Source organism: Thalassophryne amazonica, chromosome 2 (genome assembly GCF_902500255.1).
Source record: "Thalassophryne amazonica chromosome 2, fThaAma1.1, whole genome shotgun sequence".
NCBI lineage: Eukaryota > Metazoa > Chordata > Actinopteri > Batrachoidiformes > Batrachoididae > Thalassophryne > Thalassophryne amazonica.
The window spans coordinates 155,604,641-155,618,922 of NC_047104.1; the positions used below are offsets into that span (position 1 = coordinate 155,604,641).

Genomic DNA, 14,282 nt, shown 5'->3' on the forward strand with positions numbered 1-14,282 from the left:
TGTCATCATTATTTAATTGTATTCCTGATGTAAAGCAGTGGCTGTCCCAAAACTTCCTTTACCTGAATGATGATCATGGTGTTTGAGCGCTCTGGCATACCAAATGTGGTAACACCAAATTTTGGTGCTTTGGCTAACTATGTAAAACCAGCTGTCAAGAATTTGGGAGTGATATTTGACAGTTGTTTGAGGTTTCATCAACAGATAAACTCTGTTGTCAAAGCTAGTTTTTTTCCAACTTCGCCTTTTGGCTAAAATAAAGCACTTTCTCAGTAGACGTGATCTTGAGACGCCATTCATGCTTTCATCAGCTCCAGACTTGATTATTGTAATGCACTTTATTCGGGCATTAATCAGTCATCTCTTGCACGTCTCCAGTTGGTGCAGAATGCTGCTGCTTGTCTTCTAACAAACACTTTTAGACGTGAGCATATTGCGCCCGTCCTGTACTCACTCCACTGGCTTCCAGTTCATTTTAGAATTGATTTTAAAATTTTATTGTTTGTTTTTAAAGCTATTTATAGCCTTGCACCTCCCTACTTGTCTGAAATTTTAACTTTGCGCACCTACAGTAGGACATTAAGGGCGTCTGGCCAGCTTTACTTAGATGTTCCAAAGTCAAGATATAAACCCTGGGGTGATCATGCTTTCGCGGTAGCTGACCCCAGACTGTGGAACAAGCTACCTCTTGAGTTACGTACTATTCCTGACCTAGCACTTTTTAAATCTAACTTAAAGACTTATTTATTTAAACTGGCTTTTAACACTTAGTGGGGAGGTGACATGTTCTGTTATTTTTATGTTCTTTTTAATGTGTTGTTTTAAAATTTTATTTTATATGTGTTTTATTTTTGTAAATTTGTGTTTTTAATGTTAAGCACTTTGGACACCAGTCGGTGCTGTAAAGCGCTTTATAAATAAATGTTGATTGATTGATTGATTGATTGAAAAGGGAGGAGACCATCGACTGAAGGAAAGATTCATTTAAAAGAAATGAAAAAATAAATAATGCATGAGATGTAAATCAGTAAAATCACTCAGTGTTCTTTGTGGATGAATGAACAAAGAAACCCAAAGTGATTCAACAAACCAAACCCTTGAGAAGAAGGAGACCGACTGCCATCAGATTACAGAGATGAAGAAATCAGACATCACGCATGAGTGACGTTCCCCTGACGACTTCCTGATGTCCTTAAAAGGAGAATGCAACATGAAGCGGAAGTAACAGGTAGGGGGCGCACCAGAGCTGTCAACTAATACCTTCAAATTCTATTTAAATATTTATCCCAGAGGAACGCTCTGTCTGCGTATGTATCAAGAGAAATGCTCTGTCTGCGTATGTATCAATAGGATCGCTCTGTCTGTATATGTATCAATGGCAACGCTCTGTCTGCATCTCTATCAAGAGAAACGCTCTGTCTGCGTATGTATCAAGAGAAACGCTCTGCGTATGTATCAAGAGAAACGCTCTGCGTATGTATCAAGAGAAACGCTCTGCGTATGTATCAAGAGAAACGCTCTGTCTGCGTATGTATCAAGAGAAACGCTCTGCGTATGTATCAAGAGAAACGCTCTGCGTATGTATCAAGAGAAACGCTCTGCGTATGTATCAAGAGAAACGCTCTGCGTATGTATCAATAGGAACGCTCTGTCTGTATCAATGGGAACGCTCTGTCTGCGTATGTATCAATAGGAACGCTCTGTCTGTATATGTATCAGTGGGAACGCTCTGTCTGTATATGTATCAGTGGGAATGCTCTGTCTGCGTATATCAAGAGAAACGCTCTGCCTGCGTATGTATCAATAGGAACGCTCTGTCTGTATATGTATCAGTGGGAACGCTCTGTTCCCACTGATACTGGGTTTTGGAATTCATCATAGTACAGAAACAGCATTAGTGAAGGTTACAAATGATCTTCTTATGGCTTCGGACAGTGGACTTATCTCTGTGCTTGTTCTGTTGGACCTCAGTGCTGCTTTTGATACTGTTGACCATAAAATTTTATTACAGAGATTTGAGCATGTCATAGGTATTAAAGGCATTGCGCTGCGGTGGTTTGAATCATATTTGTCTAATAGATTACAGTTTGTTCATGTAAATGGGGAATCTTCTTCACAGACTAAAGTTAATTATGGAGTTCCACAAGGTTCTGTGCTAGGACCAATTTTATTCACTTTATACATGCTTCCCTTGGGCAGTATTATTAGACGGTATTGCTTAAATTTTCATTGTTACGCAGATGATACCCAGCTTTATCTATCCATGAAGCCAGAGGATACGCACCAATTAGCTAAACTGCAGGATTGTCTTACAGACATAAAGACATGGATGACCTCTAATTTCCTGCTTTTAAACTCAGATAAAACTGAAGTTATTGTACTTGGCCCCACAAATCTTAGAAGCATGGTGTCTAACCAGATCGTTACTCTGGATGGCATTTCCCTGATCTCTAGTAATACTGTGAGAAATCTTGGAGTTATTTTTGATCAGGATATGTCATTCAAAGCGCATATTAAACAAATATGTAGGACTGCCTTTTTGCATTTACGCAATATCTCTAAAATCAGAAAGGTCTTGTCTCAGAGTGATGCTGAAAAACTAATTCATGCATTTATTTCCTCTAGGCTGGACTGTTGTAATTCATTATTATCAGGTTGTCCTAAAAGTTCCCTAAAAAGCCTTCAGTTGGTTCAGAATGCTGCAGCTAGAGTACTGACGGGGACTAGCAGGAGAGAGCATATCTCACCCGTGTTGGCCTCCCTTCATTGGCTTCCTGTTAATGCTAGAATAGAATTTAAAATTCTTCTTCTTACTTATAAGGTTTTGAATAATCAGGTCCCATCTTATCTTAGGGACCTCGTAGTACCATATTACCCCATTAGAGCGCTTCGCTCTCAGACTGCGGGCTTACTTGTAGTTCCTAGGGTTTGTAAGAGTAGAATGGGAGGCAGAGCCTTCAGCTTTCAGGCTCCTCTCCTGTGGAACCAGCTCCCAATTCAGATCAGGGAGACAGATACCCTCTCTACTTTTAAGATTAGGCTTAAAACTTTCCTTTTCGCTAAGGCTTATAGTTAGGGCTGGATCGGGTGACCCTGGACCATCCCTTGGTTATGTTGCTTTAGACGTAGACTGTGTTTCATAATTATTGTATGGCCTTGCCTTGCAATGTGGAGCGCCTTGGGGCAACTGTTTGTTGTGATTTGGCGCTATACAAGAAAAAAGTTGATTGATTGATTGTCTGCGTATCTATCAAGAAAAACGCTCTGTCTGTGTATGTATCAATAGGAACACTGTCTGTGTATGTATCAATAGGAACACTCTGTCTGTGTATGTATCAATAGGAACACTCTGTCTGTGTATGTATCAATAGGAACACTCTGTCTGAGTATGTATCAATAGGAATGCTCAGTCTGCGTGCGTATCTATCAAGAGAAATGCTCTGTCTGTGTATGTATCAATAGGAACACTCTGTCTGAGTATGTATCAATAGGAACGCTCTGTCTGTGTATGTATCAATAGGAACGCTTTGTCTGCGTATGTATCAATAGGAACGTTCTGTCTGCGTACGTATCAATAGGAACGCTCTGTCTGCGTACGTATCAAGAGGAACGCTCTGTCTGCGTACGTATCAATAGCAATGCTCTGTCTGCTTACGTATCAAGAGGAACGCTCTGTCTGCGTATGTATCAATAGGAACGCTCTGTCTGTATATGTATCAGTGGGAACGCTCTGTCTGCGTATCTATCAAGAAAAACGCTCTGTCTGTGTATGTATCAATAGGAACACTCTGTCTGTGTATGTATCAATAGGAACACTCTGTCTGAGTATGTATCAATAGGAATGCTCAGTCTGCGTGCGTATCTATCAAGAGAAATGCTCTGTCTGTGTATGTATCAATAGGAACACTCTGTCTGAGTTTGTATCAATAGGAACGCTCTGTCTGTGTATGTATCAATAGGAACGCTTTGTCTGCGTATGTATCAATAGGAACGCTCTGTCTGCGTACGTATCAATAGGAACGCTCTGTCTGCGTACGTATCAAGAGGAACGCTCTGTCTGCGTACGTATCAATAGCAATGCTCTGTCTGCTTACGTATCAAGAGGAACGCTCTGTCTGCGTATGTATCAATAGCAACGCTCTGTCTGCGTACGTATCAAGAGGAACGCTCTGTCTGCGTCCGTATCAATAGCAACGCTCTGTCTGCGTCCGTATCAGTAGCAACGCTCTGTCTGCGTCCGTATCAGTAGCAACGCTCTGTCTGTGTACGTATCAATAGCAACCCTCTGTCTGCGTACGTATCAATAAGAACGCTCTGTCTGCGTACGTATCAAGAGGAATGCTCTGTCTGCGTATGTATCAAGAGGAACGCTCTGTCTGTATCACTGCTTTGTTGGATGGCAACAGAGGAATGAGAGGAGGGAGGGGAGAAGGGACAGGTATGACGTGAGGGGATGACGACTGTTGGAATGGCTGGGTTAGATATTTAAATAGAATTTTCAGGTATTGGCTGACAGCTCTGATGCGCCCTCTACCTGTTACTTCCACTTCATGTTACATTCTCCTTTTTAAGACATCAGGAAGTCGTCAGGGGAACGCCACTCATGCGTGATGGCTGATTTCTTCATCTCTGTAATCTGATGGCAGTCTGTCTCCTTCTTCTTATGGATTTGGTTTGTTGAAGTGTGTTTCTTTGTTCATTCATCCATGAAGAACACTGAGTGATTTTACTGATTTACATCTCAGGCATTATTTACTTTTTCATTTCTTCTAAATGAATCTTTCCTTCAGTCACAGATGGTCTCCTCCCTTTTGTCTTTCCCTTGAGCTTGGCTGTGATATTTGCAATTAAAAAAATTTGATAAACCAAAAAATGGTAAATCAGTTGGATCATCAGTTCCTCAGCGTGTCTTTGGCAGTATGTCACTTGACCTCAAGTATAGTTTGAATCAAAGCTACTGGAGCGACACAATTCATTCACTCTGGCCAAACATTGAGATGAGCGAACAGCTAAACTGTGCGCTGTCCACTTAGAGTAGAGCCACAAACATCGGGGTAAAGGCCCGTCTCCCATTGCCATTTTCTAACACTTGATTGTGTATGTTTTTGGCACAAAAAACAGATACCCAATCAGAGCATGAAAATGTGTGTGATCTCTGGTATTTGCATTGTAGAACAAAGTGACCAATCAGGAAAATTTTGACCATGTTCAAAATTTTTATTTTCACTCATGGTTAGTGGTTGTGTGAAGCCATTTATTGTTAAACAACTGTGTTTAGGCTTTTTAAATTATAATGACAACAGAAACTACCCAAATGACCCTGATCAAAAGTTTACATACCCATGTTCTTAATACCTTGGTTGCCCATTGGAGTCTTTTGTGGGAGCTGTGGGTGAGGCTCTTTATTTTTTTCTGATGGTAAAGCTGCTCATTCTTCTTGCCAAAAAGCCTCCTGTTCCTCTGAATTCCTAGGCTGTCTTCCATGAACTGCATGTTTGAGATCTCCCCAGAGTGGCTCAATGATATTGAGGTCAGGAGACTGAGATGGCCAGTCCAGAATCTTTACTTTATTCTGCTGTAGCCAATGACAGGTCGACTTGGCCTTGTGTTTCAGATCATTGTCATGTTGGAACATCCAAGCATGTCTCATGCGCAGCTTCCAGGCTGATGAGTGCGAATTTTCCTCCAGTATTTTCTGATAACATGCTGCATTCATCCTGCTATTAATTTTGACCGAGTTTCCTGTGCCTTTGTAGCTCACACATCCCAAAAACATCTGTAATCCACCTCTGTGCTTCACAGAAGGAAGGGTGTACCTTTCATTATAGGCTTTGTTGACTCCTCTCCAAATGTAACATTGATGGTTGTGGCCAAAAAAGTTACATTTTGGTCTCACCACTGTGCTGTTTGGCATATTGTAAGCGGGATACCTTGTGGCATTTGCAAAGTAATGGCTTTCTTCTGGTGACTCGACCATACAGCCCATTTTTCTTCAAGTGCCTCCTTATTATGCATCTTGAAACATCCACACCACTTTTTCTCAGAGTCTTGTATTTCAGCTGAAGTTATTTGTGGGTTTTTCTTTGCATCCTGAAAAATTTTTGCTGGCAGTTGTTGCTGACATTTTTGTTGGTTTACCTGACCGTGGTTTGGTTCCAACAGAATCCCTCATTTTCCACTTCTTATTAGCGTTTGAACACCACTGATTGTCATTCTCAGTCCCTTGGATATATTTTTAATCCCTTTCTTGATTTATACAGTACAAATGACCTTTTCTTTGACAATTATTTTGCTTTGCCTATGATTCAGAAACCAGGAATGTCAGCACAGCACTGGATGAAATATGCAAGCGCGTTTCAGGAGCCCAGAAACTCACTGACTTTTTATACACACACACTGATTACAAGCAAACAGACCACAGGTGAGGATGGTTACCTTTTGTAGCCATTCATACCTGTTTGTCAACTTGTGTGCATGTTCCATCCATCCATCCATCCATCCATCAATTTTCTTCCGCTTCATCCGAGGTCCGGGGCAGCAGCTCGAGCAAAGCCGCCCAGACCTCCTGATCCACACACACCTCCCCCAGCTCCTCCAGGGGAACCCCGAGGCGTTCCCAAGCCAGCTGCAAGACGTTGTCCCTCCAGAGTGTCCTGGGTCTTCCCCAGGGCCTCCTCTCGATGGGACGTGCCCGGAACACCTCTCCAGCAAGGTGTCCAGGGGGCATCCGAAAAAGATGCCCGAGCCACCTCAGCCGGCTCCTTTTGAAGTGGAGGAGCAGCGGCTCGACTCCGAGCTCCTCCCAAGTGACCGAGCTCCTCACCCTATCTCTAAGGGAGCGCCCAGCAACCCTGCGGAGGAAACTCATCTCATTGTGTGCATGTTATCAGGCCAAAATCACCATAGTCTGTAAGTAAGTAGTAAGTAAGTAAAGTTTATTTGTAAGTGCTTTACAGGAATTTAAGAACACAGAAATAAAAATACAGAAACTAAAAGCAGCAATAACATAAAACTAGTTAAAAGCAAGTTTGTACAAATAGGTAAACTTTTGATGAGGGTCATTTTGTTAGTTTCTGTTGTAATTATGATTTAAAAAGAGTAAACACAGTTGTTTAACAATAAATGGCTTCACACAACCACTAACCATGAGTGGAAAAAACATTTTTATGTTTTCATTCATATTTTCTGAGAAATGGCCAGAAAAATCAAACATTCTGCCAAGGTGTGTGTGTGTGTGTGTATGTGTATATATATATATATATATATATATATATATATATATATATATATATATATACGGAAAGAGGGAGCATACAGTTTTAACTTATGGTTAAAAATTTTAACCTAACTAATTTTGGACAAGTTATTTAAATTAACATCACGTCTGAAGTTTTATTAGGTGAAAATATCAGCTATATGTTTTTAGTTTTAAAGTATTGCACTTTTTTTTTTGGTTAGCTGTAGCTTCCGACAAATTTTTGGGTGGTTTATCAGTTTAGCTTTATAAAAGATAACTTGTCAGTTAGCTGATTAGCTGTTATCGAAGCTAAATTTTTGGTTAGCTGTGCCCACCATTGTATGTATGTATGTGCATGTATATATATACTCAACAAAAATGTAAACGCAACACTTGTGGTTTTGCTCCCATTTTGTATGAGATGAACTCAAAGATCTAAAACTTTTTCCACATACACAATATCACCATTTCCCTCAAATATTGTTCACAAACCAGTCTAAATCTGTGATAGTGAGCACTTCTCCTTTGCTGAGATAATCCATCCCACCTCACAGGTGTGCCATATCAAGATGCTGATTAGACACCATGATTAGTGCACAGGTGTGCCTTAGACTGCCCACAGTAAAAGGCCACTTTTCTAAAATGTTTCTAAAATAGGTTGCTGGCATTTTTCAAGGGTGCTAATAAATTGTACAAAGTTTGTGTAATGGGTTGGAATGGTGTGTGATTTCAGAATGTTTTTAGAACCTTAGACCTCAACAGTTTTTAGAAGAACTCAACCCTCTTATTTGCTGTTAATTACATTTTTTTTTTTTTGTTATTTACTGTCTTAATGTATTTATAAATTGTTTAGGTTCTTATCATATACACACTCTTATTATTATTATTATTATTATTATTATTATCATCATCATCATTATTGTCAGTATTATTTTATTATTACTTCTGTTTTGTAATTAGATTTTTAAATGGACACAATGAAAATAGGTATTTTCACTTTTTTGTCATCCATGTATTTTTTACGTATTTACAATTATATTATGTACTTAGATTGAGCTTACTAAATAAAATCACACACTGACTCAGGCACACTTTTAATATAAAGATGATTTCGTCCAAAATGTAATTAGCAACATTAGCTAATATCCGTAGTTTCTCCCAAAATATTAGTCCTATCAATGTTCTGTATTTGCAGCGTTAACCCTTGGCCCAAAATACACAAGCACAAGCATACCAAATGGCAAATGTCAGCTCTCCACAGTTTGTCTGTGATTGAAGTTATATACACGCACGCACACACAGAGAACTTTTTGTCTTTTCTGCTTTCTGTCACAAGCAGGTGCTTTTATTTTTATGGACCCACAAACAGACGGTGATGGAAGACATCAAATGCACTACACTTCTCACTCATGGTAACGGCGGCATGACAATTAACTAAATTGAATACCAATTGAACTACAAAAACACCGTAAATCAATAACACTAACAACACTGTTAAACTAACATGAACCACAATAACAACATTTAAAACCCCAAACCCTCAAACTCCCATGGTGCATTGCAGCACAACACCCATTGTTTACTGGTTAGCTAAAATCTCTAATTTCTCCAAAAATGTTTGTCCAATCAACTTTCCGTTTTCGCAGTGTTCATCCTTGACCCAAAATACATAAACATACCAAACGGCGGCAAATGTCAGCTCTCCCCAGTTTCTCCGTGATCGAAGCCATACACCAGGGGTGGCCAAGTTCAGTCCTTGAGAGCCACATTCCTGACACTCTTAGTTGTCTCCCTGCTCCAACACACCTGAATCCATTGAAAGGCTCATTAAACGTCTGCTAACGAGTCTTTCATTGGATTTAGGTGTGTTGGAGCAGAGAGACAACTAAGAGTTTCAGGAATGTGGCTCTTGAGGACCGAACTTGGCCACCCCTGCCATACACACACACACAGAGGCCACTTGGCTATTATAATACAGATGTGTGTGTACATATGTGTGTGTATGTATGTATGTATGTATGTGTGTGTGTATAATGTGTGTGTATGTATGTATGTATGTATGTGTGTGTGTATAATATGTGTGTATGTGTGTGTGTGTGTGTGTGTATTCTCTGATAGCAAAATTAATTAATTTAGGATTCAATTTAGGACTCTTTGAGCTTGTAATTAGCTTCAGTGTTCAGCCTCAAAGCCGAGGGCGCTGAGATGACAGACAACTGTGACTACATGCACGTACACACTCGCCCACAGGCCCGGGAACCTGAACCTTCCAAACCACAGGACATTGTGATCCTGTGAGAAATTCTTTTTCATTCAGGTAGTACTTCCTGTCCAGCGTGTCTCACATGACCTTGTCTGCGAAGCCGTGACGGGAACAGACGTGTCACTGTCTGTGCCGATTAACAGCCGCTCTGGTGTGAGACAGATGGAGAGTGAGAGGAGACCTGCAGAGGAGCTTCATCCCCACAGAGAGCCTCCTGTGGTTTTAATAATCACTCTCCTCTCTCCACCTGGGAGCAGACAAACCCTGCAGCGTATTTATAGGCAACGAGCAGCCGGTGGCGAAAGAAGCACACACAGTATTTATGCTGCACAGCATCTCTCTTCAAGTTCAACACAAAGCAAAGGGTTTGTACATCTTGGACGTGCTGAAACTGAAAAATGTTAGAAAAACAATCGAACACATATTTGTAACCCATTTGGAATAAATTCCTTAAAGACCAGCAGCTGTGTGCAGACAGCATCTTACCTCTAGAGGGCCTCCTATATGAAGTTTGGAGAGCAGGTCAGAGGTCACCAGCCCTGCTCCTGGAGATCAGTGTTTTCCAAGTGTACACGTTGCAACAACAGCTGATTCATCAAGTCTCTTGTTTCCAAGTTGTTAATTGGCTCAGCAAATGGCCTACAGTTACACACACACACACACACACACACACACACACACACACACACACACACACACACACACACACACACACACACACACACACACTATCTGAACGGGTTTTGTGTTGGAGTAAAGCCTCGGTCCCACCGAATAATAAGCCATGAATAATGAGCATGGGTGTGTCAGCCATTATTTGAAGAATGATCCACGCTTTAAGCCATCACGTATTCGCTACTTCGAGTTGCATCATGCAGCGTCGTGACGATGCCACGTGGAAGCAACCCAGTGCCGAGACGATGCAGCTCAAGGCCAGAACAGCACGAGGGATGCAAAGGACGAAGCAAATCGGACGCCAAAAATTCAGAGCAAAGTGACGGAACTCAATGTGACTGGAAGCCACACCTTCACAATACTTTACCTGACGCCAATTTATGATTCCTGCTATGTTCCATTTTTCCCAAAGTATAAATCACGCAGGATTGTTTCTATACCATGTACACAGTGCAGTAAAACTAGACGCTCAAAGAGCACAGAAATAAAAAATGCTGCTGATTGCAGCCTGACTGCTGCTGCAGCTCCTCACTCTTCTCTCACAAATGTGTTTAAATAAAGTCCATTAAAGTCCTGCTCAAAGACTGATTGCCAGAGACAGGACATGTCCACATCCAGTAAAAAGTCCGGACGTCTCCAGTCTACTCACGGACGATTTGTTCACGCGTGCATATGTGAACAATTAAAAGAAAAAACTGGCTGGCTGCAGGCAGTTCCTCACTCTCCCCTCAAACTCTCATAATTGTGTTAAATAAAGGACAAAAAAAGGACATTAAGTCCTGCTCACAGACTGATTGCCAGAGACAGGACATGTCCACATCAAGTATAACTCCAGACATCTCCACATTTACTCACGGACGGTTCGTTCGCACGCACGCAAGCAGCTTACGGTCAAAGGACGAAAGATAAATTAGAAGAGAAATCAGAGCGCAGACCTGCAGCCCTGCACAAAAACAAAACTAGAAGGGAAATCAGACTGCAGAGTCTGGCTGCAGCCAGACTGCCTGCAGATCCTCCTCCAACTTTTAACTTTGTGTTCATCCATTAATGTGTCCAAAATCACTGTTTTGCACACATGCACCAGCGCCCCTCTGGCATCCTGTCTGCAGCAGTTAAAGACGGGTTTACTCTCCAGCATGACACAACATGACACAGGTCATGATGTGTTGTGAAGCAAAAACATGCCTGTGTCAGTGTCAGTGGACCTTAAGAGCCTCTCAGAGCCTCTATTCTCCCACGATTGTTGAATACCTTGTCTCGTACCAAAAACATGCTGCATGGCTCATTATTCACTGTTCATTATTTGGTGGGACCAGGGCTTAACTGTTTTATATTTGATTTGTTTTTGTTTGTTTTGTTTTTTTTCCAGAATAGATTATCATAAATAAAGTGGATTGTGTTTCTTTGATTCCAGGTTTCAGCTGATTGAAGATCTGTCATATGAAGATGTGAAAAAATGTTACCGCGGCTCGGTGAGTTGAACTAAATCGTTACTTTGATAGTTTATCAGGTTTATTGATGATCCACATTTTTGTGAGTGAATAGAAGCCATCAAACCTCACAGCATCTGAACAAAGCAGAAGGTTTACTGTATAGGGACTTTCACACCGGGCACACTTCGAGTTGCATCATGTTGCGTCATGACAACGCAGGAATTCTGCATCAGGTGCATGCAGCAGAGGGGCAGAGAGGAGGTGAGAACGCAGAGGAAAACCTTCAGACAGATTTAGCTGCAGCCAGTCTGTGTCCGCTCTGATTTCTCTTCTACTAGTTTGTATGTCTTGTGTGCTGAGCAGCAGGTCTGCACTCTGAGTTCTGTCATAGTTTATCTTCTTTGACAGTGAGCTGCATCTGCGCACGTGAATGAACCAACCGTGAGAAAATGTGGAGATGTCTGGAGTAATGCTGTATTTTGTGGACATGTCCTGTCTCTGGCAATCAGTCTGTGAGCAGGACTTTTATGGACTTTATTTAAACACAGTTGTGAGAGAATTTAAGAGTGAGGAACTGCAGTCAGGCTGCAATCAGCATTTTTCTTTTGTGCTTTTTGAGCGTGTAGTTTTACTACATTGTGTACATGGTATAAAAACAATCCTGCATGATTTATACTTCAGGAACAATGGAACACAGCAGGAATCATAAATTGGCATCGGGTAATGTTGTATTGTGAGGGTGTGGCTTCCAGTCACGTTGAGTACTGTTGCTTTGCCCCGACTTTTGTTGAAACCACTTCCTTTCTGCGTCAAGCACAGGACACAGAAAAAAATTAAACGTTTAATTTTGTGTCCGATGTGCTTTGTCCTCTGCGTCCCTCAAAGTGTTTTGGCGTTGAGCTGCATCGTCTCGGCACTAGGTTGCATCTACGTGGAGTCTTGATGACACCACATGACACAACTCGAAGCAGGCCCAGTGTGAAATGGGTTTACATCAGGTGTGCACAGTGACTGAGGGAGCTCAATCCTGAGTGTGCATAGTAAAGAGCGTGCGCAGAGCTGAGTGTGCACTGTGTTGAGTGTGCACAGTGTTCAGCGTGTATTGTGCTGAGCGTGCACTGTGGTGATTGTGCACAGAGCTGAGCGTGTACACAGTTGAGTGTGCACAGTGCTGAGCATGCACAGTGCTGAGCGTGCACAGAGCTGAGTGTGCACTGTGAGTGTGCACAGTGTTCAGCGTGTACTGTGCTGATTGTGCGCAGAGCTGACCGTGCAGAGAGCTGAGCGTGCACAGCTGAGTGTGCACTGTGCTGATTGTGCGCAGAGCTGAGCGTGCACAGAGCTGAGCGTGCACAGCTGAGTGTGCATTATGCTGATTGTGCACAGAGCTGAGCGTGTACACAGTTGAGTGTGCACAGTGCTGAGCATGCACAGTGCTGAGCGTGCACTGTGCTGAGCGTGCACTCTGTTGAGCGTGCGCAGAGCTGAGCATGCACTGTGTTGAGCGTGCACAGAGCTGAGTGTGCACTGTGTTGAGCGTGCACTGTGCTGAGCGTGCGCAGAGCTGAGTGGGCATTGTGCTGAGTTGGCATTGTGCTGACTGTGCACAGAGCTTAGCGTGCACAGCGCTGACTGTGCATCGTGCTGATTGTGCACAGAGCTAAGCGTGTGTAGCGCTGAGCGTGCGCAGCAGTGAGCGTGCACGAGCTGCATGTGCATTGTGCTGATTGTGCACAGCGCTGACTGTGCATTGTGCTGATTCTGCATTGTGCTGATTGTGCGTAGAGCTGAGTGTGCACTGTGCTGATTATGCGCAGAGCTGAGCGTGCGCAGAGGTGAGCGTGCGCTGTGCTAAGCGTGCGCAGAGCTGAGAGTGTGCTGTGCTGAGGGTGCGCAGAGTTGAGCATGTGCTGTGCTGAGCTTGTGCAGAGCTGAGCATGCACAGAGCTGAGCCCACAATGTGCTGAGCATGCACTGTGCTGAGCATGCACTGTGCTGATTGTGCACAGCGCTGAACGTGCGCTGTGCTGAGCGTGCGCTGTTCTGAGCGTGCGCTGTTCTGAGTGTGCAAAGAGCTGAGTGTGCGCTGTTCGGAGTGTGCACTGTGCTGAGCGCACAATGTGCTGAGCATGTGCTGTGCTGATTGTGCGCAGAGCTGACCGTGCGCAGAGCTGAGTGTGCACAGCTGAGTGTGCACAGAGCTGACCGTGCACAGAGCTGAGCATGCACAGCTGAGTGTGCACTGTGCTGATTGTGCGCAGAGCTGACCGTGCGCAGAGCTGAGCGTGCACAGCTGAGTGTACACTGTGCTGATTGTGCGCAGAGCTGAGCGTGCGCAGAGCTGAGCGTGCACAGCTGAGTGTGCATTGTGCTGATTGTGCACAGAGCTAAGTGCACACAGCTGAGTGTGCATTGTGCTGATTGTGCACAGAGCTGAGCGTGCACAGAGCTGAGCGTGCGCTGTGCTGAGGGTGCGCAGAGCTGAGCGTGCGCAGAGCTGAGCGCGCGCAGAGCTGAGCGCGCGCAGAGCTGAGCGCGCGCAGAGCTGAGCGCGCGCAGAGCTGAGCGCACAATGTGCTGAGCGTGCGCTGTGCTGAGCGTGCGCTGTGCTGAGCGTGCGCTGTGCTGAGCATGTGCTGTTCTGAGCGTGCACTGTGCTGAGTGTGCAAAGAGC

General features: G+C 43.3%; 1 protein-coding gene and 1 long non-coding RNA gene across 2 annotated transcripts in view; both read left to right on the forward strand.

The window, feature by feature from the left end:
• gramd2aa (GRAM domain containing 2Aa) overlaps positions 1-14,282 on the forward strand; it is a 97,036-nt gene that overhangs the window by 21,281 nt on the left and 61,473 nt on the right. The window contains exon 3 of the mRNA XM_034159811.1: positions 11,590-11,647. Coding sequence (XP_034015702.1) covers positions 11,590-11,647 — 58 coding nt within the window. The remainder of the gene's footprint in view (positions 1-11,589; positions 11,648-14,282) is intronic.
• Positions 12,607-14,088, forward strand: LOC117501016. Its single transcript, XR_004557917.1, has 3 exons — positions 12,607-12,657; positions 13,831-13,843; positions 14,010-14,088. It is a non-coding gene; the product is annotated as an uncharacterized LOC117501016 (long non-coding RNA).